The following is a 25,250-nucleotide window of genomic DNA, read 5'->3' on the forward strand; positions in this document are numbered from 1 at the left end:
GTGTGCCTTGTGGGAGGCTCTTCTGCACTGGACCCATTTTAGCTAGTCTTCAGTTTGGTCCCGTGTCCAAGCCCCGCCTCTGGAGTTGAGCTCCACCTCCTACCTCATTTTCTTTTTTTCTTTTTTTCGAGACGGAGTTCCACTCTTGTTGCCCAGGCTCTAGTGCAATGGCATGATCCTGGCTCACTGCAACCTCCGCCTTCCAGGATCAAGCAATTCTCCTGCCTCAGCCTCCCAAGTGGCTGGGATTACAGGTGCATGCCACCACATCCAGCTAATTTTTGTATTTTCATTAGAGACGAGGTTTCATCATGTTGGTCCAGCTGATCCGCCCGCCTCAGCCTCCCAAAGTGCTGGGATTACAGGGGAGAGCCACCCCACCCAGCATCATTTACTTTTGGATGTGCTTTGTGATAGTCAGGAGAGACCTGCCTCAGCCCACCCCTACCTTCTCTCTCCACCTGCAGGCACCTGAGTCCGCCTCTGTCTCATCCATCTCGAGTCCCATGTGGGCTCAGTGATGCCCCTCCTTGCACAAATCACTCGTTTTCTCCCGGGGTCTGTCCCTCAAGATAGCCACTACTGCCACAACTCCCATCTGCTCGTCTCAGGTCCCTCTCCAGCTACCAGCAGATTTTTAAAATCTTTTAATTCTTTGGCCTCACTTAGCAGCAAGGTCTCAAACTTACACCCCAAAGTGACCCTCTGTTCTTCTTTCACCTTTCTCCCACCTGCCCCACCCTGCGTCACCATGGATGTCAGCTTCCCGCCCACTCCCCATCCTCCTGTGAACCCTTCCTCGGCCTTCAGAGCCGGTCCCTGCCTCTCCTTCCTGGCTTGGTCCAGTCTCACCCCAGCTGCTCTGCCGTGTGGCTGCCATCACCACCGTCCTCACCCTGTCCTCTGTGGTCACCATGTAGCCAACGTGTCTTTCCAGCGTCATCTGGCTTTCGTCACACTCCTGCTCAGAAGCCAGCGTGGGCTTCCTGTGTGGCTTGGACCGGGACCACACAATCTGCCCCACCCAGTTATCTTGGAAAGACTAATTCCCAAACTGTCTTCAACCCTCCATTCTCATCAACTTGTCCCCAGACTCCATTCGCCCAAAGCAGGAAAGCTCTGCTCATGGCCCGGACACAGTGGCCTTCCTCGGGGACATTTCCCAGACAGTTGTGTGCTTGCTCCCGCACCAAGACCACTCATGGCCTGTTTTCCTAAACCCCACATCCCAGATAGCTTGAAACTACGTTTTGGGATCTTTTATCAGAATTTCTGCTTTGTCTTCAGAATGGCTCCGTCCTCTCAAATTCCTACAAATTCCCTTTCTGGCTGAATGCAGTTTCTTTGGACAGCTTTCCTTTCTTGAGCTCTGGTTATGGCAACAGCGCCAGCCTCATCTTGCATGGCAGCCTCCCCTCGGGCCTTTTGCCTTCCAGCCACACCCCCTGGTTTTGGCTTTGTACTTGCTCTAGGTCAAGGACTTTGGAGGCAGATGGCCACATCTGAGGCCTCCTCCAGCATGTCCTGGCTGATGCGTTAGGTGAGCCATTCGGCTTCCCTATTTCTCAGTTTCCTCATCTATAAAATGGAGATAATATTAGAAGTCACCTGACAAGGCTGTTGTGGCTCAAGGGGGCTCCTAAGTGGGGAGCAGACTTTCACGGAGTGGTGTTGGGCCTGTGGAGGGGAAGACACAAGCAGCAGCAGTGGGGCTGTGATGCCATCGAGCACAGCAGCTACTGGTCCCCCCCCCAGGGAGCTCTGCAACAGAAGTGGTCCTCACGGCTGTTCTCGGTTGGACCAAGATGGCCAGGACTTTGCAATGTGGGCTGTCCCAGGGAAGGGTATGACCCTGGCAAGTTGCAGCTGATGGCTGAAGGCCGCTTACCACACCCTGAACAACTGGGACACCCAGCCTGTCACTGGAGGGGTCTCCCGGGGCCTCTCATCACAGCATCCACCACAGTTGCTGAGGTCCACATGGGCCAGGCACTGGGCTAGACATGGAACGAGACGGGGGTCCCTGACCTCATGGAGCTTCCTTTCTACTAGCAAGGACAATCAGTACCAAACAAGTAAACTCAAAGTATTAAGCGCCGGCGGGGCGCGGTGGCTCAGGCCTATAATCTCAGCACTTTCGAAGGCCGAGGCGGGTGAATCACGAGGTCAGGAGATCGAGACCATCCTGGCTAACACGGTGAAACCCCGTCTCTACTAAAAAACAAAAAATTAGCCGGGCATGGTAGCGGGCACCTGTAGTCCCAGCTACTCGGGAGGCTGAGGCAGAATGGCATAAACCCGGGAGGCAGAGCTTGTGGTGAGCCGAGATCGCGCCACTGAACTCCAGCCTGGGTGACAGAGCGAGACTCTGTCTCAAAAAAAAAAAAAAAGTATTAAGTGCCAAGATGCAGCCATGTGTTAGCTGTTGGTGGGGTTGAAGTGGCAGGCGTCAGGTGTACAAGGCAGATTTTGATCTGTGACAACCTACTCAGGTGGTGTTCTCAAGCTCTTCGGGCCTGCAGACAGAGAGGCTGAAAGGTCTGTAAGCCCTGTGGGGAAGAGGCCCCAAGTCCTTCTCGCCTTAAGAGCTGGGTCCCATGGTAAGCTGGCAATAGGGTTGTTGTAGCAGCTGAGGTCTCCGGGCCTGGATGAAAGGTGGGGTCACTCAAGGTAGGGCTTTCACACACAGCCCTGGAACACAGAAGCCTTTCCAAGAGCCAGGGAGCCCCTGGAGAGTCACAGCAGGACTTCCACATGGATTCTGCCCTGGAATTCCTGTAGAAGGTCCTTGGATGAGGGCACGCGCCTAGCGTGTCCCCCGTGGCCACAGCTCCTTCCCCCACGTTGCTTCTCTTCCTTTATTCACCCTGGTACCTGGGCTGTCCTCCTCATCAAAGGGACAATTCAAAACTCTGCAGTTGATTTTAAGAAAGTAGGTGAATTTATTGGCTGGGAAAGACAATGTAGTTTGCACTTTAGGTTACTTCTAATTCTTTGTTTGCTTCTGTCAAAATTTAAAAAGGGCCTATTCAAGTGGTCAACTGACAGGTCATTAAGTACACTTGGTGATAAACTGCTGTTATGTTTTTTGCATATTAAGTCAGAAGCAGCTAAAGAAATTGAGCGTTGGCTGGGCACAGCAGCTCACGCCTGTAATCCCAGCACTTTGGGAGGCCAAGGCGGGTGGATCATGAGGTCAGGAGATCAAGACCATCCTGGCCAACAAGGTGAAACTCTGTCTCTACTAAAAATACAAAAATTAGCTGTGCGTGGTGGCGCGTGCCTGTAATCCCAGCTACTCCGGAGGCTGAGGCAGGAGAATCGCTTGAATCAGGGAGCCGTAGGTTGCAGTGAGCAGAGATCACGCCACTGCATTCCAGCACTCTAGCCTGGCGACAGAGCAAGACTCCATCTCAAAAAATAAAAATAAAAATAAATTGAGAGTCATTGCTAAAACAAAATTCCTCCTAATCCTATCTAACAATTTAGGTAAACAAGATTCCTCAGTGCTAGCAGAAAAATGGAAAAAGAAAACCCAAACTACGAATATAATTTTTTTTGGGGGGGGGGCAGTGGAATGTAATTATTTCGATTATTTCGGACTGTGACTCATTCTAGCAATGAGTAATGTCTACCAAGAATCAATGAGCCGGGGCGCGGTGGCTCGCGCCTCTGGTCCCAGCACTATGGGAGGCCGAGACGGGAGGACCACCTGAGCCCGGGAGGTCGAGGCTGCAGTGAGCCGAGATCGCGCCACTGCACTGCAGCCTGGGCGACAGAGCGAGACCCTGTCTTAAAAAAACCAAAACCCGGGGGGAGGGATACCATTAGGAGATATACCTAATGCTAAATGACGAGTTAATGGGTGCAGCACACCAGCATGGCACATGTATACATATGTAACTAACCTGCACATTGTGCACATGTACCCTAAAACTTAAAGTATAATAATAATAAAAAAAGAAAAAAGTTAATTACAAAAGAAAAAAAAACCCAAACCCGAAAACCAAAAAACCCCACAGCGCGCCGCTTCCCCGCCTCTCTGGGGCGCAGAAAGAAGTGAAGTTTGGCCCTCACGGTATTTACTTCCCCGGGGTCCTCGCCTCCTGAGAAGCTGGTCTTGGGTTGCGGTCGGACCTCGCCGCGAGCTCCAGACCCGAGTTTCCGAGTCCCCGCTTCCCGGCACGCAATCCTCTCAACCGCATAGCGACGCCGGGCCTGCCGGACACCCCTAGACCCTCCAGGGGTCTTAGTCCCCGCGCCCGGAAGTCCGCACCACCGAGAGGGGAGCCGATCCCTGGAGCTCCTAGAGCGGCGCAGGAAGTTTCCCAGGCGGGGCCTCTCGCGACTTCCGGTCGCGGCGGGCTGGCGGCGGTGCGGGCTTTGTCTGCGGGTCTGCGGGTCTGCGGGGCCCGCGCCCGCGGGGTCCAGTCCGCTGCTGCGGGGTCGGGCTCGCGCCGTCCTCTCCCCGCCCGCGCCGGGTGAGTGGCGCGTTCCGGACGGGGGCGGGTAACGCCTTAGCCGCAGCCCCGGCTGGCTCCGGAGCCCGGCGGCCTTGCCAGAGCACAGTCCGCCGGGAGGGCCGGGCGGGGTCCGCAGGCCGCGGCCCGCCCCGCTAGGGCGTCCAGGATCGGGGCCTTGGCTAGCCAGTCTCCCTGACGCAGCCACGGCCGCCCCCGCGAGGCTGCAGCGTCTCTCCAGCGAACCCGCCTCGGGCCCGAGCCTGGGGTCTTCTCCCTGAGGAGCGACGTGTGGGTACCCCTGGTTCCCTCTCCTTCCCCCCGCCCTGAGCCCAGGCCGTAGAGCCGCGGGCTTGAGTTTCCGTGTCGCAGTCTTCAGGCCCGCCAGGCCTGCGTGAGGTTGATGCCGCAGACATGTTTTACGGTGTGACAGGACTGGGTGTGGGCGTTCCCGCAGCTGTGCCTGAACCCTTCCTCCGCTCCCTGGGGCCTCGAGGCCTCTCGCTGCTGGAGGAGATGCAGCGCCGGCATCTTCTGTGCTGTTGGGGATGGGGTGGGGAGGGAAACGTGGTGAGCAGAATTAGAATTAAGTACAAGACTTGGACCTGGAGGAGAATTCGCAGATGGGGAGAGGTGGTTTGGCTACGCTGTCCTGCTTTTTCTTGAAGGTACCCTTTTCCCTTCGAGTCTTTAGGACTCCCAGTGGCGTTCTCTGTGTTTATGTCAAGGTTGTCTTGCTCCCATCACACACAGGCTACGTCATGGTCCGGGGACTCTCAGGGTCTGAGCAGCGCCTGGATGCAGGCCTCAGACTCAGGTAGTTAGTGTGAAGCAGCTCAGGGAGCGGCCGAGCTTGTCTTCGCTGCCTCAGCGTCATGGAAGATGACCGAGGAGAGGACACAGGGGGCTCGTCGTTGTCTTTGGGCAGAGCCCTGAGCAGCATGTCGGTAGCAGAAGTCAAATGGCCTGGGTGGGGCGGGGGCAGTTGACAGCTGGCTCCAGTTCTCTGACCTTACGCTTGTTACCTCCCTGAACCTCCGGGGCATCGTGGGGAGCACTAGGAACACAAGCGCTCCCTGCCTAGCATGTGGCGCCCAGTAGGCCCCTTGATGTGGCGCGGGGCAAGGAGGTCCAGATGTTGGTGGAGCTCTAGTCCACTTCTCAGTCGGTTGCCCTCTGGTTCTGCTTTTCCTGTTTCCTGGGGTGAAGCTTGGTGTATCCTGTTAATTTCTTCAGGCTGTAAGCAACACACAGTGACTCTGGCTGGGAGCTTGAGGCTGGAATATCCCCTTACCAGTGTGGGTGCAAGAGCTGGGGGCTTCTAGTGCTAGATGGGACACCCCTAGACACCCCAGAGCTGCTGTGGCTGCTGATGATACACAACATCTGCTGTTGAGACAATTTCAGGTGATATTTATTTGTTTATTATTTATTTTTGAGACGGAGTCTTGCTCTATCGCCCAGGCTGGAGTGCGGTGGCATGATCTCGGCTCACTGCACCCCCTGCCTCCCGGATTCAAGTGATTCTTCTGCCTTAGCCTCCTGACTTTCTGGGACTACAGGCACACGCCACCACGTCCGGCTAATTTTTGTATTTTTAGTAGAGATGAGAGGTTTCGCCATATTGGCCAGGCTGGTCTTGAACTCCTGACCTCGTGATCTGCCCACCTCGGCTTCCCAAATTGCTGGGATTACAGGCATGAGCCATTGCGCCTGGCCTCAGGTGATGTTTTATCCAGCAAATTCTGTGTTATAACAGGAGATGGGTCCATGCTAATCAGTTTGTTGTGTGGAGCCACAAGTCAGGTGGCTTCTTTTTTTTTTCATTTCATGTCAGTTTCTTTAAATGAAAATGTATTGATTTAATTTTACTTAAATTCATACAAGAAAAAGTTAAGCAAAAACTGAAGATAGCTGTTTTGAGATAAGTGTTTCTTCAAAGCAAGGTATTTGCAATTTTAGAAACTTTCTCTAGAGGCGGGCAGATCATGAGGTCAAGAGTTCGAGACCAGCCTGACCAACATGGTGAAACCCCATCTCTACTAAAAGTACAAAAGCATGTGCCTGTAATCCCAGCTAGTCAGGAGGCTGAGGCAGAAGAATCACTTGAACCTGGGAGGTGGAGGTTACAGTGAGTGGAGACCATGCCATTGCACTCCAGCCTGGGCGACAGAGTGAGATTCCGTCTTAAAAAAAAAAAAAAAAAAAAAATTTCTCAAAAGTTCAAAAATTATGAAAATTATTAAGAGGCACACATACGGTTTTAAGATACGTTCTTGTAAACAGAAACAGCTTGTTTCTGGCCGGGCGTGGTGGCTCACGCTTGTAATCCAATCCCAGCACTTTGGGAGGCCGAGGTGGGTGGATCAGCTGAGGTCAGGAGTTTGAGACCAGCCTGGGTAACATGGTGAAACCCCATCTGTACTAAAAATGCAAAAAAATTAGCTGGGCATGGTGGCAGGCTCCCGTAATCCCAGCTACTTGGGAGGCTGAGGCAGGAGAATCGCTTGAACCCATGAGACAGAGATTGCGGGGAGGCGGAGATTGCAGTGAGCCGAAATTGTGCCACTGCACTCCAGCCTGGGCGACAGAGTGAGACTCTGTCTCAAAAAAAAAAAAAAAAAAAATCAAATAAATAAAAAATAAACAGCTTGTTTCCAGGTAGTATAACAGCCATTTTAAAATTTAAAATCAGAAGATATCAACTGAGTTCCAAAAGAAGAAACCAACATCTCCACCCCACCGTTCCCCCACTTTTTTTTGAGACGGAGTTTTGCTCTTGTTGCCCAGGCTGGAGTACAATGGCGTGGCCTCAGCTCATTCCACCGTCTGCCGCCCGGGTTCAAGAGATTCTCCTGCCTCAGCCTCTTGAGAAGCTGGGCTTACAGGCGTGTGCCACCACACCTGGCTAATTTTGTATCTTTAGTAGAGATGGGGTTTCACCATGTTGGCCAGGCTGGTCTCGAACTCCTGACCTCAGGTGATCTGCCTGCCTCGGCCTCCCAAAGTGCTGGGATTACAGGCATGAGCCATCATGCCCAGCCCACCCCCTTTTTAATTTATTTTTATTTTAATTTATTTTTTATTTTTATTTATTTATTTTTGAGATGGAGTTTCGCTCTTGTTGCCCAGGCTGGAGTGCAATGGCGTGATCTCGGCTCACCGCAGCCTCCATCTCCGCCTCCCGGGTTCCAGTGATTCTCCCGTCTCAGCCTCCCAAGTAGCTGGGATTACAAGCATGTGCCACCATGCCCAGCTAATTTTGTATTTTTAGTAGAGACGGGGTTTCTCCATGTTGGTCAGGCTGGTCTCGAACTCCTGACCTCAGGTGATGTGCCTGTCTTGGCCTCCCAGAGTGTTGGGATTACAGGCGTGAGCCACTGCATCTAGCCTGTCTTTTTAAAGTAGAGACTGTGTTTCACCATGTTGACAAGGCTGGTCTCTAACTCCTGAGCTCAAGCAGTCTACCTGCCTCAGCCTCCCAAAGTGCTGTGATTACAGGTGTGAGCCACCACACCTGGCCCAGTTTGAATTTATCATCATGGGGAGAATTGAATCTGAATATTTGAGTTGTATATTAGCATTATTTAAGACGTACGTTAAAGTTGCTATAAACAGATTCAAATACAGTGTTTCAAATAAGAAACTTGAGTTGTCTTATTCTCTCTTAAAGGTAGGGGGTGGCCTCCAGGGACTCTGGCTGCCCTGCCTCATCAGCACTGTGGGGAGGGGAGAGAGTGGACGGCACGCACACATCACTTCCCTTCTCGCCTCGTCTTGGTCACAAACTCACCTAACTTAAGGGGAGACTAGGAAATGTCATTTGTGGGGCAGTCATTAGTAATTTGATGGGGTTTCTAACACTAAAAGGAAGAAGGAAACAGGAATGCTGGGGAACCACATTGGCCACCCAGGAGTCCAGTGGACCTTTCATCCCACACCTGGGGATGTGCTGGTGTGGGTCCAGACCACTGCAATAAAGTGAATAGCAAAACAAAGCAAGTCACAGAAACTTGTTAGTTTCCCAGTGTATATAAAAGTTACGTTTAAGGTATGCTGTGGTTACTATTAAGTATGCAATAGCATTATGTCTAAAAATGTAAATAATTTAAACATACTTTATTGCTAAAAGATTATCATCTGAGCCTTAAGTTGTAATCATTTTGCTGGTGGAGGGTCTTGCCTTTCTTGATGGCTGCTGACTGATCAGGGTGGTGGTTGCTGAAGGTTGGTGTGACTGGCAGTTTCTTAAAATGGGACGATGAAGTTTGCCACATCAGTGGAATCTTGCTTTCACAAAAGATTTCTCTGTGGCATGCAAAGCTGTTAGCTAGTATTTTGCCCAAGTAGAACTTCTTTCAAAATTAGGGTCAAGCCTCTCAAACCCTGCCTGTGTTTTATCAACTATGTTCGTGGAATCTTCAAAATCCTTTGTTGTCGTTTCAACAGTGTTCACGGCATCTTCACCAGGAGCAGATTCCATGTCAAGAAACGTACTTGTTTTCCTCATTTCTAAGAAGCAACACCTCAGCCAGGCACGGTGGCTCATGCCTCTAATCCCAGCTCTTTGGGAGGCTGAGGCAGGTGGATCACCTGAGGTCAGGAGTTTGAGACCAGGCTGGCCAACATAGCCAAACCCTATCTCTACTAAAAATACAAAAATTAGCGGGGCGTGGTGGCGCACTCCTGTAATCCCAGCTACTCAGGAGGCTGAGGCAGGAGAATTGCTTGAACCCAGGAGGTGGAGGTTGCAGTGAGCTGAGATTGCACCACTCCACTCTGCCTGGGGAACAAGAGTGAAACTCCGTCTCAAAAAAAAAAAGCAGCAACACCTCATCCGTTCAAGTTTGATCACGAGATTGAAGCAATTCAGTGACATCTTTAGGCTACAGTTCTAAATCTAGTTCTCTTGCTATTTTCACCACATCTGCAGTTGCTTCCTCCACTGAAGTCTCAAACCCCTCAAAGATTGATGAGGGCTGGAATCAAGTTTTTCCAAAATATCAAATGTTGATATTTTGACCTCCTCTCACGAATCATGAATGTTCTTCGTGGCATCTATAATGATGACTCCTTTCCAGAAGGTTTTCGGCTGATTGCCCAGATCCATCAGAGGAATCATTATCTATGGCACCTACAGCCTTGTGAAACATATTTCTTAATAAGACTTGAAAGTTGGAGTGACTCCCAGCCACAGGCTGCAGAATGCACGTTGTGTTGGCAAAAGAAGAACATCAGTCTCCCTGTTCATCTCCATCAGAGCTCTTGGGTGACCAGGAGCATTGTCAGTGAGTAGTGTTTTGAAAGGAATCTTTTTTTCTGAGCAGTAGGTCTCATTAGTGAGCTTAAAATACTCTGTAAACCATGCTGTAAACAGATGCGCTGTCATCCAGGCTTTGTTATTCCATATCTAGAACACAGGCAGAGTGGATTTGGCATCATTTTTAAGGGTCCTAGAATTTTTGGAATGGGAAATGAGCATTGGCTTCACGTCACCAGCTGCATTCGCCCCTAACAAGAGAGTCAGCCTGTCCTTTCAATCTTTGAAGCCAGGCATTGACCTCTCTAGCTGCGAAAGTCCTAGATGCCATCTTCTTCCAATAGAAAGCAGTTTTATCCACACTGAAAATCTTTTTAGAGTAGCCACCTTAGTCAACCATCTTAGCTAGATCTGGAGAACTTGCTGCAGTTTCTCCCGTAAAACTTGTGGCTTCACCTTGCACTTCTATGTGTGGAAGTGACTTCTTTCCTTAAACCTCATGAACCAACCTCTGCTGGCTTTCTGCTTTTCTTCCGCAGCTTCCCTCACCTGTCTCAGCCTTCACAGAATGAGGACGGTTACGACCTTGCTGTGGATTCAGCTTTGGTTGCCAGTCACACCAGGCGTCGGGCAAAGTTGTTTTAATCTCTCCAGACCACTCAGACTTCCTCCACATCAGCAATAAGGCTGTCTTGCTATCCTATCATTTGTGTGTTCACTGGAGCAGCTCGTTTAATTTCCTTCTGGGGCTTTTCCTTTGCATTGCCGCTCGGCCGTTTGATGCAAGAGGCCCGGCTTTCTGACTGAGTTTTAGACATGCCTTCCTCACGAAGCTTAATCATTTCTAGCTTTTGGTTGAAAGTGAGAGGTGTGGGATTCCTCCTTTCACATGAGAAGCCATGGTAAGGTTACTAAGTAGCCGAATCTCAATATTGTTGTATCCAGGGTAGAGGGAGGCCGGAGGAAAGGGAGAGAGATGGGGAACAGCTGGTCGGTGGTGGATGTAGGAAACACACATTGATAATTCAGCTTCTTATATGGGTGCGGTTCGTGGTGCCCCAAACAGTGACAGTAGTTTTAGATTCCTGTTACCTGCCGGGCACCTGGCATGGGTGTGGAGGGCAGAGTTCTGAGGTGGTCTCTTAGATTCCTGGCCCCTGATGTACACACCCCTTCTTCCAGTTACTCATTCGGACACTCATCTGGTACTGTCATGAAGAGACTTGCAGATATTGGGAGGTCCCAGGTTAGTGAGGTGAGAAGGGAGGCCGTCTGGGAGAGCCTGACCTAATCACACAGGCCCTGGGAAGCAAAGGTTCCTCCATCTGGTTGGAGAACAGAGGCTGAGATTAGACGTGTGAGAAAAATGTGATGTGCTGTGCCTGCCTTGAGGTTCAGGTGGCCCCTAGGGACGGCTCCTGCTCACAGCCAGTAAGCACGCAGGGTTCTCAGTCCTACAGTTGCAGGGAACTGGATTCTGCCACAAAATCTGAATGAGTTTGGAAACCAGTTTTCCTCAGGGCCTCCAGATGAGAGCTCAGCCCGATGACATACAGTTGCAGCTTTGCGTGACCCTGCGTGGAGATCCCAGCTGGCCTGGCCTGGATGTGTGACCTGCAGAACTGTGGGGTAACAAATGCATGCTGCTTTAAGCTGCTGAGTTTGTGTAAATTGTTTTTGGAGCAGTGGATAACTGAGTGGGAGAGGGCTTGGCACTGGGCGGATGGAGTCCCCTTCTTGGAAGCAGTTCCCAGAGTGAGGATTCCCAAACTGCAGGCTGGGGCATTGCCCTCCACAGCGGGGCTGGGTAGAGCATCCCAGTGCCTGCGTGAGGTCGCATAATCCCGGGCCCAGTCAGCTTTTCTAAAGTGAGCACCTGTGTGACTCAGGGCACCATGTGCCCCTGCCAGCGACAGTGTCTCCTGAACACCATTGCAGCTTACATCCTTCCACCAGGGATTGGCTCTCTGTTTTCTAGCTTTATGTAAATGGAGTCGTACAATATGAGCTCTTTTGTGCCTGGTTGGTTTTGCTCAGCACTTCGTCTGTTGTGAGGTCCACCTGCGCTTTTGTGTGTGGCAGTTTTTTTTCTGTGCACTATTGTTTGCGTGTCTTCTGTTGCTAGATATTTAGGGTGTAAGAATATTGCTAAGAACACTCTAGCTACAGACTTCTGCAGGGTAGGCTTGCAGTTTCTCCAGCAACCTAATTCCCTTGAAAATATCATCACTGTTGGGGCTGCTTGCTGCCAGTGCATCCCATGTCACAGCTCTGGTTTTTGTTTTTGTTTTTTATTTTTTGAGATGGAGTCTCACTTTGTCACCCAAGCTGAAGTACAGTGTTGTGATCTCTGCTTACTGCAACCTCCGCCTCCCAGGTTCAAGTGATTCTCCTGTCTCAGCCTCCCAAGTAGCTGGGATTACAGGTGTGTGCCACCGCCTGGATAATTTTTATATTTTTAGTAGAGATGAGGTTTCACCATAGCCAGGCTTGTCTCGAACTCCTGACCTCAAGTGATCCGCCCGCCTTAGCTTCCCAAAGTGTTGGGATTACAGGCATGAGCCACTGCACCTGGTGCAGCTCTGGTTTTTAAACCAGCAGATCCTCCAGTTTTATTTACTGGCTTCTGCACTGGGCTGATCCCCCTCTCTCATTATATTGGCAGTGGCCTTGAGGTACTGGAAACAGTAGTGGATGGGAAGGCAACATTACCGATCTTCGCAGTGGCCCGGCTCGCACTGCCCATCAAGAACCCCAAAGAGAAGGCTCCTGAGGCGAGAGAGTCAGCTTTCTCATCCTGAGAGCCACATTAATGGGTCCTCAGTGCATAAGCAGAATACATATGGAAATTAAAAAGCAAATACATGGCCAGGTGTGGTGGCTCACCCCTGTAACCCCAGCACTTTGGGAGGCCAAGGGGGGTGGACCGCTTGAGGCCAGGAGTTCGAGACCAGCCTTGCCAGTATGGAGAAGCCCCATCTCTACTAAAAATACACAAGAATTGCTTGAACCCAGGAGGTGGAGGTTGCAGTGAGCTGAGATCGCGCCACCATGCAATCAGCCTGTGCGAGAGAGCAAGACTGTATCTTTAAAAAAAAAAAAAAAAAAAAAAAAAGGCGGGGCGCAGTTGCTCATGCCTGTAAGCACTTTAGGAGGCCGAGGTGGGCGGATCACCTGAGGTTGGGAGTTTGAGACCAGCCTGACCAACATGGAGAAACCCCATCTCTACTAAAAATACAAAATTAGCTGGGTGTGGTGGCGCATGCTTATAATCCCAGCTACTTGGCAGGCTGAGGCAGGAGAATCACTTGAACCTGGGAGCTGGAGATTGCGGTGAGCCGAGATTGCGCCATTGCACTCCAGCCTGGGCAATAAGAGCAAAACTCCATCTCAAAAAAAAAAAAAAAGAAAATACAAATGCTCGGCCGAGCATGGTGGCTCGTGCCTGTAATCCCAGCACTTTGGGAGGCCAAGGTGGGCGGATCACAAGGTCAGGAGATCGAGACCATCCTGGCTAACGGTGAAACCCCGTCTCTACTAAAAATACAAAAAAATTAGCCGGGCGTGGTAGCGGATGCCTGTAGTCCCAGCTACTCGGCAGGAGAATGGCATGAACCCAGGAGGCAGAGCTTGCAGTGAGCTGAGATGGCCCCACTGCACACCAGCCTGGGCAACAGAGCGAGACTCTGTCTCACAAAAAAAAAGACAAATCCTCAGACTTGAGGCTGGTAAAGTGCAGGCGCCAAGAAAGATACTTTCTCTCAAAGCAGTCACCGTTCCTTTGGTCTCTGCTTTCAGAGAGTGGATTCTGGCTTCCTCTCTTTCCATGGCAGAGCGTCAGATATCATTGTTTCGCTATAACGTCTATGAGGGAAAAAGTGATTCCTGGCTGGGAGCACCATGTGTGGAGTGTGCACATTCTCCCCACGGCCGCCTGCTTTCCTCCACATCCCAAAGGTGTGTCCATTAGGTGATTGGGGTGTCTCCTTGGTCCCAGCATGAGCGAGTTTGGGTGTGTGAGTTGCCCTGCGGTGGGACCCTGTCCTATCCAGGGCTGGCTCTCACCTCACACCCTGAGCTGCCAGGATAGGCTCCAGCTACCCAGGACCCTGCATTAAAATAAGTGGGTAAATAATTATCTTTTCTTAATTTTTCTTTTTATGGGAGATTTTCCAGTAAAAACTGAGAAACCTGCTAGACATTCTAAAAGAGCTGTAGCAAGCACTGTTAATCTTTCTTTAAGGTATGTATAACTTACATTTATTTCAGTGTTTAATACTAGAGCTGTTGGAGCTTTTTTTTTTTTTTTTAATTAGAGACAGGGTCTCACTCTGTCACCTAGGTTGGAGTTCCATGGCACAGTCATGGCTTACTACAGCCTCAAACCTCTGGGCTCAAGTGATCCTCCTGCCTTAGCCTCCCAAATAGCTGCGACCGCAGGTATGCAACATCACACCCAGCTAATTAAAAAAATTGTTTTTAGAGATGGAGTCTTGCTGTGTTGCCCAGGCTGGTCTTGGACTCCTGGCCTCAAGTAGTCCTCCTGCTTTGGCCACTGGAAATGCTGGGATTATAGGCATGAGCCACTGTACCTGGCTTATTACCTTGTATTGAGCGTATTATGTATACATGATAGAACATTCATTCATACAACAGATATTGAAGAAATGTATTACTTTATGCCAGAATTGTTTGGGTTGCTGAGGATAAAGAACAGAACAAAGTTCCTGCCCACACAGCACTTACATACTTGTGGGGGAGACAGCAAAACACATAGTTTGTTGCCTGTGGGGGGGGTGTGTGTGTGTGTGTGTGTGTACATGCATGTATATATCACAATTCGTTGATTCTAAGACACACTTTCTCCATATTTTAATATCTCTGAAATTGAGTTGCCTGTTAGAATTGATGGAGTGTTTTTTGTTGTTTTTTGAGACAGGGTTTTACTCTGTCACCCAGGCTGGAATGCAGTGGCACAAGCATGGCTCACTGCAGTCTCAACTTCCTGGGCTCCAGTGATTCTCCTGCCTCAGTCTCCCATGTAGCTGGGACCACAGGTGTGCTACCTCGCCTGGCTGTTTTTAAAAATGTTTTTTGTAGAGATGGGATCTCTCTACCTTGCCCAGGCAGATGTTGAACTCCTGGTCTCAAGTGACCCTCCCACCTCTGCCTCCCAAAGTCTTAGGATTACAGGAGCGAGCCACTGTGCCTGGCTTGATGGAGTGTTTTCATTTAAATTGGTACTTTTATTTTCCTTCATGGTTCATAAAATTGTGTCACATCTCACAATCGATGGCTGCTTTGATTGGGTGACTTATGATTGGTCAAGTGGTCAGAACTGTGCAGAGAAAGCAGAGGCAGGAGAGAGGGCATGCTGAGGGTGGGGGTGCCTTGCTGTTTATAAGTGTGACTAGGAAAGACTCTGATCAGGTGACGTCAGCACAGACACCTGAAAGACGAAGGACATCTAGGAGTGAACCATGCAAATATTTTTGGAGTCTTTCTACCAAAGTGCAAAGGGCCCGAGGGGGCAGGGACTGCAGGGGCCAGTGTGACCAAAGAGGGAAGGGGAGGGCAGGGTGAGCAGCAGGAGTCCAGGCCCGGTGGCCCTTGTGGGGCCTGAGTAGGGGATGGGAAACCCTTGTAAGTTTTGAGTAGAAGAGTGACATCTGATTTATGATTTTGAATCGTGATTCTGCTGGTTGTGTAGAAAAGAGCTGGAGAAGGGGAGAAGTAAGAAGGTGGGAGGCGGTCACACTTCACGGTGAAAGGCGATGGTGCAGATGGCAACCCTGTAGGCTGTGGGCATCTGGCGCTGGGCATGGTTTTGAACAGATGTGGAGTGTGAACAAAGGGAAAAGGATTCAAGGGTTATTGCAGCATTTGTGGCCTGAACAAATGAGATAATGGAGAAAACTATAGAAGGAGGAAAATCAGAAGTGAGGCTGGAGGCATTAGGTTGAAAAACTTCTGAGAGCATCCAAATGAAGGTGTTGGGTGAGGAGCTGGTCAGGTGTGGGGGCTGGAAAGAAGGCCAGGTTGGAGGCAGGCGTGTGAGTCTTCAGCATAGATGGCATTGGTGTCTGATAATAAGTGCACTCCCCTCTGTAATGGACAAAGATGAGGGCTGAGCCCTAGACACGCCAGGGCTTTGAGGCGTCAGGGGACACTGGGAGGAGCTATCAGTGAGGCAGGTAGGGAACAGAGAAAGGCTGTCCCAGATAAGGAGAGTGACTTCTGAAGGAGCGGAGCTGTGTCAGTGCCGCCACAGGTTGAGTTGGAAGTGTGGCCATAGCTGACCCCTGATCTGGTGACGTGGATGTTTGGGGTGAGAGCCCTACTGTAGTAGGCTCAGGGGAAGGAGGAAATGGAGAAATCGAGCGTGGGGTGGGGGCTCTTTGAATGGGGCTGCAGAGCAGGAGAGTCATGGGGTAGTAATTGGTGGGACATGGGGCCCATGACGTGCATTTTTCAGGTAGCTGGGAACTGGTGCACTTCTTCATGTTGAGGGGAGTGGTGGGCTTGGAGGGCAAGGACTTGAGGATGGAGGAGAGGGGTGGGTGCTCAGGTGCTGTCCCTGCATGTGTGAGAGGGAAAGGGAGCTCACACACAAGGGGAAGTGTTCCCTTTAAGTCAAAACAAGGGCCGTTTAACCCAGGTAACAAGCCTGGCAGAGGGTGGGTGGAGAAACAGGCTGGCAGGAGATGTGGGAGGCAGTGGATGTCCTTGTCTGATTTCTTCTGTTTTGTCGTTGAAACAAGAAGCAAGGTCACCAGTGGGGAGGGAGGAGGGAGTGCTGGGTCTGTAAGAAGACAGGAGAAGTGGAAGGTCCTGTGGGGAGTGGGAAGGGTAGGAGTTGCTGGCAGCTCTCAGGCCCCATTAGGCAAGCAGCTCTGAATTTAAAGAGTTCAGTCAGCTGGCTGGACACAGTGGCTCACGTCTGTAATCCCAGCAGTTTGGGAGGCCGAGGTGGGCAGATCACGAGGTCAGGAGATCAAGACTATCCTGGCTAACATGGTGAAACCCCATCTCTACTAAAAATAGAAAAAAATTAGCCGGGCGTGGTGGTGGGCGCCTGTAGTCCCAGCTGCTTGGGAGGCTGAGGCAGGAGAATGGTGTGAACCCGGGAGGCGGAGCTTGCAGTGAGCCGAGATTGCACCACTGCACTCCAGCCTGGGTGACAGAGCGAGACTGCATCTAAAAAAAACAAAAACAAACAAAAAACAGCAAGAGTGCAGGTGCAAATCAGGACACAGCCTCGTTTTAACCAAAGCTTGGGCTTTCCCATCCAAGTGTGATGGAGGGAGAAAAGGGCAGGGGAGCCCGATTCTGTGCAGGAGGGTGATTCTCATGTAACTTACAGTGAACATAGTACCCCAGATCATGGGGTCTAAGCTAGATATGGAGGGGAGAAGAGATTCTGTGCAGGAGGGTGATTCTCATGTAACTTACAGTGAACATAGTACCCCAGATCATGGGGTCTAAGCTAGATATGGAGGGGAGAAGAGATTCTGTGCAGGAGGGTGATTCTCATGTAACTTACAGTGAACATAGTACCCCAGATCATGGGGTCTAAGCTAGATATGGAGGGGAGAAGAGATTCTGTGCAGGAGGGTGATTCTCATGTAACTTACAGTGAACATAGTACCCCAGATCATGGGGTCTAAGCTAGATATGGAGGGGAGAAGAGATTCTGTGCAGGAGGGTGATTCTCATGTAACTTACAGTGAACATAGTACCCCAGATCATGGGGTCTAAGCTAGATATGGGGGGGAGAAGAGGATATGAAGGAAGGAATGAGGAACAGTGAAGAGGTGGCAGGGCTGATGTGTTTATACGTTTGCTTAAAATATCTGTCTTGGTTTTTTAATGGAGTTCAAGCATATCCTCACCCCTCTGCAACTCATCCAGAATTCACTAATGGTCAGAGGAGTGTTGTGCACCACAGACCAGTCTGTCCTGGTGTTGGATGTTAAAAGTGGAGCCACAAAGAAGCCATCTTATGTGGGACAGGCTTGGGTGTGAGACCAGAGCTGTGGGTAGCAGCATGTTGGGTCAGGATGGGGAGGGGTAGAGGAAACACTTTCCACCTCTTGGATATTAATTTTATCCTGCCCTGATTCAGGAGATCCCCATCTGTTAAGTAAGGGGAAAGATGATTTTGTTGTCTTTTGTTTCAGATTCTAATGTAGGAACTGGTGAGAAGAAGGTGACTGAAGCCTGGATTTCTGAGGATGAAAGCTCACATAGGACGACGTCAGACAAACTCACAGTGATGGAGCTCCCCTCCCCCGAGTCTGAGGAAGTCCATGAGCCCAGATTAGGGGAGCTCTTGGGAAATCCAGAAGGTCAGAGCCTGGGGAGTTCCCCCCCTCAGGACAGGGGCTGCAAGCAGGTGACAGTGACCCATTGGAAGATCCAGACAGGAAAGACAGCTCAAGTGTGCACCAAGTCAGGAAGAAACCGTATTCTGAACTCAGACCTTCTTCTGCTTCAGAGAGAGCTCATAGAGAGGGAAGCCAATCCTTGCGATATCTGTGGCAAAACGTTCACGTTTAATTCGGACCTAGTTAGGCATCAGATTTCGCATGCTGGGGAGAAACCTTATACGTGCGATCAGTGTGGGAAAGGCTTTGGCCAGAGCTCACACCTTATGGAGCATCAGAGAATTCACACTGGAGAGAGACTCTACGTCTGTAATGTGTGTGGGAAAGACTTCATTCACTATGCAGGTCTCATTGAACATCAGCGCGTTCATTCAGGAGAAAAGCCCTTCAAATGTGCGCAGTGTGGGAAGGCATTTTGTCACAGTTCAGACCTGATTAGGCACCAGAGAGTTCACACCAGAGAGAGACCTTTTGAATGCAAAGAGTGTGGAAAAGGCTTCAGTCAGAGCTCCTTACTTATTCGTCATCAGAGGATTCACACGGGAGAAAGGCCCTATGAGTGCAATGAATGTGGGAAATCCTTCATAAGGAGCTCGAGCCTCATTCGCCATTATCAGATCCACACAGAAGTGAAACAGTATGAATGCAAAGAATGTGGGAAGGCATTCCGTCATCGCTCAGACCTTATTGAGCACCAGAGAATTCACACCGGAGAGAGACCCTTTGAATGCAATGAGTGTGGGAAAGCCTTTATTCGGAGTTCAAAGCTCATTCAGCATCAGAGGATCCATACTGGGGAGAGGCCTTATGTATGCAATGAGTGTGGGAAGCGCTTCAGCCAGACGTCAAACTTCACCCAGCATCAGAGAATTCACACTGGAGAGAAACTCTATGAATGTAACGAGTGTGGGAAAGCTTTCTTTCTGAGTTCATACCTTATTCGACACCAGAAAATCCACACTGGAGAGAGAGTGTATGAATGTAAGGAATGTGGGAAAGCGTTTCTCCAGAAAGCCCATCTCACTGAGCACCAGAAGATCCACTCTGGGGACAGGCCCTTCGAATGTAAAGACTGTGGGAAAGCCTTCATCCAGAGCTCCAAGCTGCTTCTGCACCAGATTATTCACACTGGAGAAAAGCCCTATGTGTGCAGTTATTGTGGGAAAGGCTTTATTCAGAGGTCAAACTTCCTTCAACACCAGAAAATTCATACTGAAGAGAAGCTCTATGAACGTAGTCAGTATGGGAGAGATTTTAACTCAACTACAAACTTTAAAAATAATCAAAGTGTTCACCAAGAGGGACTCTCCTTGAGTAAGGCCCCCATACATTTGGGTGAGAGGTCTGTAGATAAGGGGGAACACACAGATAACTTATAAAATAATTATTCTCCTGCCCAATGAGTGATGTTTGGAAATGCGTGGAATTAGGATTCACGTGGTTTCTGAGATTTGGACATGTCAGAATTTTGTGAGTCATGGATGGGGCTGCTTTTGGAGTGGGTGCCACCTGCCACTGTGCAGCACTACGAGGCTCAGCCCTTCTCCTCAGCTGTGAGCACGGTCCTCAGGAGAGTCAAGGGCTTGACACCTGACTCTGAGCTGGAACAGTAGGGGCAGGGAGAAGACAGGTCTCAAGAAAAGGTTTTTAAAAAATTTTATCCCCAGTTAAACAGTCCATCCTTGAGTTAAATCCCTTTTAGAGCAGAACTGTGTATCTAATCTTATTACTTAGGAGAATGTTACCTAGGACATTTTGATCTGTTAAGTTGAAGAAAGGTAACTCGTATACAAACCCTGAGCCATTTCCCTGTTGTCCTGAGGAGGAACTCCAGGCCTCCCATCGTGTGCCCTAAGGTCTCCTGCGTCCTGGAGCCTCGCCTCCCGCTGCCTGACTTCCTGCCACACAGTTAATGCTGCAGCAACACCGACTGCTTCATCTTACCTGTGCTCCATGTGGCTTCCTACCTCTCTCGCCTTTGTTCTTGTTGAAGGGTCTCTTCTCAGCTAATTAACTCTGAATCATGGTTCAAGACATGCCTCAGGCATCATATCAAGGGATGTTTCCCTCAGGCTCAGTTGGCAGCTCTCCACACTTCTGTAGCTCGGTGATTACTGCTATTACTGTATTTACTTGCGTATGTGAGAATGACTCGATAGACTGTCTCTGTCATTATGCTCTTGAGTTCCTTAGGACAGTGATCATGTCTGATTGATTTCCATGTGTCCACTGTCTAGCACAGGGCAATAAAAAATACACCCCTAAATCTACGTGTAATTGGCATCTCTTGCTTTGTCCTTTCTATACTGCCATTCTAAAAATTTTCAGCTGTTGGCTGTTTTTTTTGTTGTTGTTCATTTTGTATCAGTATAATCTACGATTCTGTTAGAAGTATCTTCTCAGCCCTGCTACTGTCTGCTGCTCCTACTTAGAAGTTGCAGGCAATAGCCTGTGCACATCCACGCCCTCCCGTGTGCCACTTTACAGCTCATGCAGAACTGTCCACTTGATCTGGAGGGCATTGACACCTGGCTCAGCTGGCACAGTGGGGACAGGAGGAGGCAGGTCTCAAGAGAAGGTCTTCACTTGTCTGTATCTTTCTGTCTCACTTGAAAGGCACAGTCTCAATGCATTACATAACTCTTCTGTTGTAGCAGTTCTAAGGTTGAACTGAGCTCTTGTCATTTTCCATGCTCTCTGGCTCATTTTGTCATTTCAAAATGTATTGATATCTATAAGGAATAGTCCTAAATGTTGGGAAAACAGATGAGCAACCCACTACCCTGAAGTCATCCACAGTGTAGTGGGGAAGACAGATCACAGTAGGATGTGCTCTCAATTGTGAAGGAGCACAGGTGAGGGGGTGCCTGATGTGGCACAGAGCTGGGAAGGCATTACAGAAGAGGTGACATTTCAGCTGGGCCAGAGATCAGTAGAGATCAGCTAAAGAAGAAAATAGGATCCAGGAGAGGGAATCTGCAGAAACATGGAGTCATGACAGATGGCTTTTTGGCTAGGACGGTTCAAAAGCAGGCGAGGTAAATGGACAGTGGACAACCACCTCACAAAACCGTTAGTCTTTACCTCTGAATTTCATCTGAACATGAACCCCAAAGTCCAGTTTTGTAACCATAGAATTTTTTTCTCATGAGGCCATATTTTGAGTTCTTAAATACTACCAACCCTGAAAGCCTCAGGACAAATAATTCAGAAAAGAGATCTACATTTTCTGGAAAATCAGCATTACTAGAGATGTTTCAAATGTAGATTTTACCAGACCATTTTAATCAACTTTATTGAGATTCAGTTTTCATATAGTAAAACGCCTATTTAAGTGTACAGGGTTTTGAAAAATCTATACACCTGTGTAACCACCACTGCCAGAACCAAGAACAACGTTTCTATCACTCAAAAAAGTTCCCTTTTGCCTTTTCCTAGTTAAGCCCACTCCAGCCCCAGATAACCACTTTCTATCCGCATAGATTAGTGTTGCTTGGTTTAGAGCCTCATACAAATGGATTCATTTAGTATGTGTTCTTTTGCATCTGATGTCTTTCACTTTGGCATGTTTTTAGACTCATCCAAGCTGTTTTGTGTTTCAGTAGTTCTCCTTGCTGAATAGTATTCCATTGAATGGATAAGCCATCATTTGTTTATTCATCCACGTGTTAATGGGTTTCCAATCTCGGCTCTTAAAACTATGAGCATTTGTGTAAAAGTATGTATTTGCACATGTGTTTTTATTTCTCTTGGGTAAGTACCTAGGACTTTAATTGCTGTGTTGTAAGTGTCTTAGTCCATTCAGGCAGCCGTAACAAAATACCATCAACTGGGAGGCTTATAACAACAGAAATTTATGTTTTACAGTTCTGGAGGCTGGGAAGTCCAAGATGAGGGTGTCAACATTTGGTGTCTAGTGAGGGCCTGCTTCCTTTTAAGTAGATGTCTTCTCACTGTGACTGCACGTGGTGGAAAGGGACTAGCAAGCCCATTCCTGAGGGCTCTCCCCTTGTGATTCTCTCCCCTCCTCAAGACCCCACCTCATATCATCTTACAGGTTAGGAATTTGACATGAATTGTGCAAGGATGTAAACATTCAGTCCGTTGCAATACGTGTTTCTAACTTCCTAAGAAATTGTCACACAGCCCTCCGTAGTGGTTGAACCATTTTACACTACTACTACATTATGGGAAGATTTCCAGTTGCTCCATATCTTTGCTAACACGGCATTGTCAGTCTCTTAAAATTTAATCCGCTCTAGCCTCCTTATGATTTTAATTTGTATTTGCCCACTGAATAATGTATGTCTATGATTTCATCTGCCTATTGCTTTTCCGTGTCATCTTTTGTGATGGGTCTGTTCGTACCTTTTGCCTGTTTTTAAGTTGGGATGCTCATTGTTGACTCAAGTTCTTTCCATATTGTGGATGAAAAACATATGTAATATATATAATTCTTTGTCTCCATTTGTGACAAATATTGTGAATATTTTCTTTTCATGTTTGGTTTGCCTGTTCATTTTCTTAATGGTGTCTTTTGAATATTTTTTAGTAAGTCTAATTTATCAAAGATTTGGGTGTGGTGGCCCATGTCTGTAATCCCAGCACTTTGGGAGGCCAAGGTGGGCAAATCACCTGAGGCCAGAAGTTTGAGACCAGCCTGGCCAACATGGTGAAACCCTGTCTCTACTAAAAATACAAAAATTATCTGGGCGGGTGGCACGCTGCTGTAGTCCCAGCTACTCGGGAGGCTGAGGCAGGAGAATCACTTGAACCCAGGAGGCAGAGGTTGCAGTAAACCAAGATAATAATAATAATGATTTATGATATTTTATAATAATTTGAGTTTAAGAAATTTGCCTACTCAAAGGACATGATTTTTTCCTGTTTTTTATTTTATGGAACTTTTATAGTTTTACATTTAAGTCTGTGATCCATTTTGAGTTCATTTTTGTGTACCATATGTGATAAGGGTCAAAATTCACTTTTTTATCTGTGTGGTCGGTTGTTTCGGTTCTATTTGTTGAGACTCTACTTTCCCAATGACCAAGTCTTCACAGGTTTGTAAAAACTTAAGTGACATAGAAGTGGTCTGTTCTGGACACCATTCTTCTTGTGTGTATAACTTTACACCAATATGACACTATATTGATTACTGTAGTTTTATTTGAGGCAGAATCTCATTCTGTTGCCCAGGCTGGAGTATAGTGGCACAATCGAGCTAATGTAACCTCGAAACATCTGGGCTCAAGTGAGCCTCTTTCCTTAGCCTCCCAAGTAGTTGGGACTGTAGGCATGCATCACCATATCTTGCTAATTTTTTATATTTTTTTGTAGAGATGGGGGTCTCACTATGTTGACCAGGCTGGTCTTGAACTCCTGGCTTCAAGGGATCCTCCTGCCTCAGCCTGCCAAAGGGATTACAGGTGTGAGCCACCACTCCTGGCCAACTGTAGTCGAACTCAGGTATTGGAAGAGCTTCCGTTTTGTTCTTTTCCCATTTTTTTTTTTTGACTTCTAGATCCTTTGCATTTTCATATAAAATTTGGAGTCAACTTTTATCAACTTCAGGCCAGGCCCATGGATCATGCCTGTGTAATCCTAGCACTTTGGGAGGCCGAGGCAGGTGGATCACTTGAGGTCAGGAGTTCAAAACCATCCTGGCTAACATGGTGAAACCCCACCTCTACTAAAAATACAAAAAAATTAGCCGGGCGTGGTGGCAGGCGCCTGTAGAATCCCAGCTACTCGGGAGGCTGAGGCAGGAGAACTGCTTGAACCTGGGAGGTGGAGGTTTCAGTGAGCTGAGATTGTGGCATTGCACTCCAGCCTGGGCAACCAAGAGCGAAACTGTCTCAAAAAACAACTTTTATCGATGTCTACAAAAAGAAAGTCTTCTGGGATTTATAGATCAATTTAGGGAGAAATGACATTTTAACAATTCTGAGTTTTCCAATTGTTGAACATGGTGTACTGCCCCATTTATTTAGATCCCTTAATTTCTCTCAGTTTGCAGTTCTCACACATTTTGTTAAATTCATGTATTTAATATTTCTGCATGCTATTGCAAATGGTAAGGTTTTTAAAAAGCTATTTTGTAGTTATTGCTAGTATATACAAATGCATTAGACTTGTACATTGATCTTGTATCAAGCAACTTAGATCAGTTATTAGTTCTAGTAGCTTTTTTCTAGATTCTTTAGCATTTTCTATGTAGATAATCATGTCATCTGTGAATAAAGTATTTTACTTTTCCAATTTATATGGACTTTGTTCCTTTTTCTTATTGTACTGACTAGGGCATCTTGTTCCGTTTTCCTTAGAATTGGTAAGAGTATGTCCTTGTTTTGATACCAGGATACTGTTACTCTCAAAGAATTGTGAATTATTCTATCCTCATCTGTTTTCTGAAGTTGTTTATGTAATATTGATACTGTTATTTCTTCCTTAAATGTTTTCTTCCCTTCTTTCCTTCTTTTCCTCCCTCCCTCCCTCTCTCTTTCTCTCTCTTTTTTTTTTCTTTCTTTTCCTTTTTTTTTTTTTTTGAGACCCAGTCTCACTCCATCACCCAGGCTGGGGTACAGTGGTGTGGTCTCGGCTCACTGCAACCTCTGTCTCCCAGGTTTAAGCGATTCTCCCACCTCAGCATCCCGAGTAGCTGGAACTACAGGTGCGTGCCACCACGCCCAGGTGTTTGTATTTTTAGTAGAGACAGGGTTTCACCATGTTGCACAGGCTGGTCTTGAACTCCTGGCCTCGTGATCTGCCCACCTTGGCCTCCCAAAAATGTTGGGATTACAGGAGTGAGCCACTGTGCCCAGCCATAAATTCAATTTTTTTAAACAGCTATAACAGTTCAGGTTTTTCTATTGTGCCAAGTTTGGTAACTTTTATCTCTCAATTATTCATTTCATGTAAAACAGTGAATTATTGGCATAAAGTTCAAAACATTCCATTACATTTTATTGCATTTTATTTGACATTCTATTTTAATTATCTTTAAAAGGATGTCCTCTGGCTGGGCGCAGTGGCTCACTCTGTCTCCCGAGCTGGAGCGCAGTGGTGAGATCTCGGCTCGCTGCAGCCTCTGCCTCCTGGGTTCAAGCAATTATCCTGCCTCAGCCTCCTGAGTAGCTGGGATTA

The 25,250-nt window shown here is 48.3% G+C and overlaps 1 protein-coding gene and 1 non-coding gene across 7 annotated transcripts; one reads left to right on the forward strand and one right to left on the reverse strand.

The window, feature by feature from the left end:
- Positions 1–4,324: 4,324 nt before the first annotated feature.
- Positions 4,325–24,369, forward strand: ZNF623 (zinc finger protein 623). Of its 6 annotated transcripts, none has more exons than XM_054519035.2 (3): positions 4,346–4,481; positions 8,910–9,748; positions 17,901–24,369. In XM_054519035.2, exons 2-3 carry the CDS (start codon positions 9,499–9,501, stop codon positions 19,484–19,486), a joined length of 1,836 nt encoding a protein of 611 aa, XP_054375010.2. In that variant the 5' UTR covers positions 4,346–4,481; positions 8,910–9,498; the 3' UTR covers positions 19,487–24,369. The 6 variants fall into 6 exon arrangements, with proteins under 6 accessions (XP_002819572.4, XP_054375010.2, XP_063582974.1 ...); XM_063726904.1 differs by lacking the exon at positions 4,346–4,481 and adding an exon at positions 4,507–4,751; XM_002819526.6 differs by lacking the exon at positions 8,910–9,748 and having other exon boundaries at positions 4,325–4,481.
- LOC112134785 (U7 small nuclear RNA) lies at positions 13,884–13,943 on the reverse strand. The gene has a single exon (XR_002916136.1). It is a non-coding gene; the product is annotated as a U7 small nuclear RNA (small nuclear RNA).
- Positions 24,370–25,250: the final 881 nt, after the last annotated feature.

The sequence above is a fragment of the Pongo abelii genome, chromosome 7 (genome assembly GCF_028885655.2).
Source record: "Pongo abelii isolate AG06213 chromosome 7, NHGRI_mPonAbe1-v2.0_pri, whole genome shotgun sequence".
Lineage (NCBI taxonomy): Eukaryota > Metazoa > Chordata > Mammalia > Primates > Hominidae > Pongo > Pongo abelii.

Bases quoted from the DNA above. Each gene is read 5' to 3' on its own strand.
- ZNF623 (XM_054519035.2), top strand. From the start codon at position 9,499: ATGAATGTTCTTCGTGGCATCTATAATGATGACTCCTTTCCAGAAGGT. The intron at 9,749-17,900 runs GTGAGTAGTGTT...CTTTTGTTTCAG, and splicing joins GGTGACCAGGAGCATTGTCA to ATTCTAATGTAGGAACTGGT.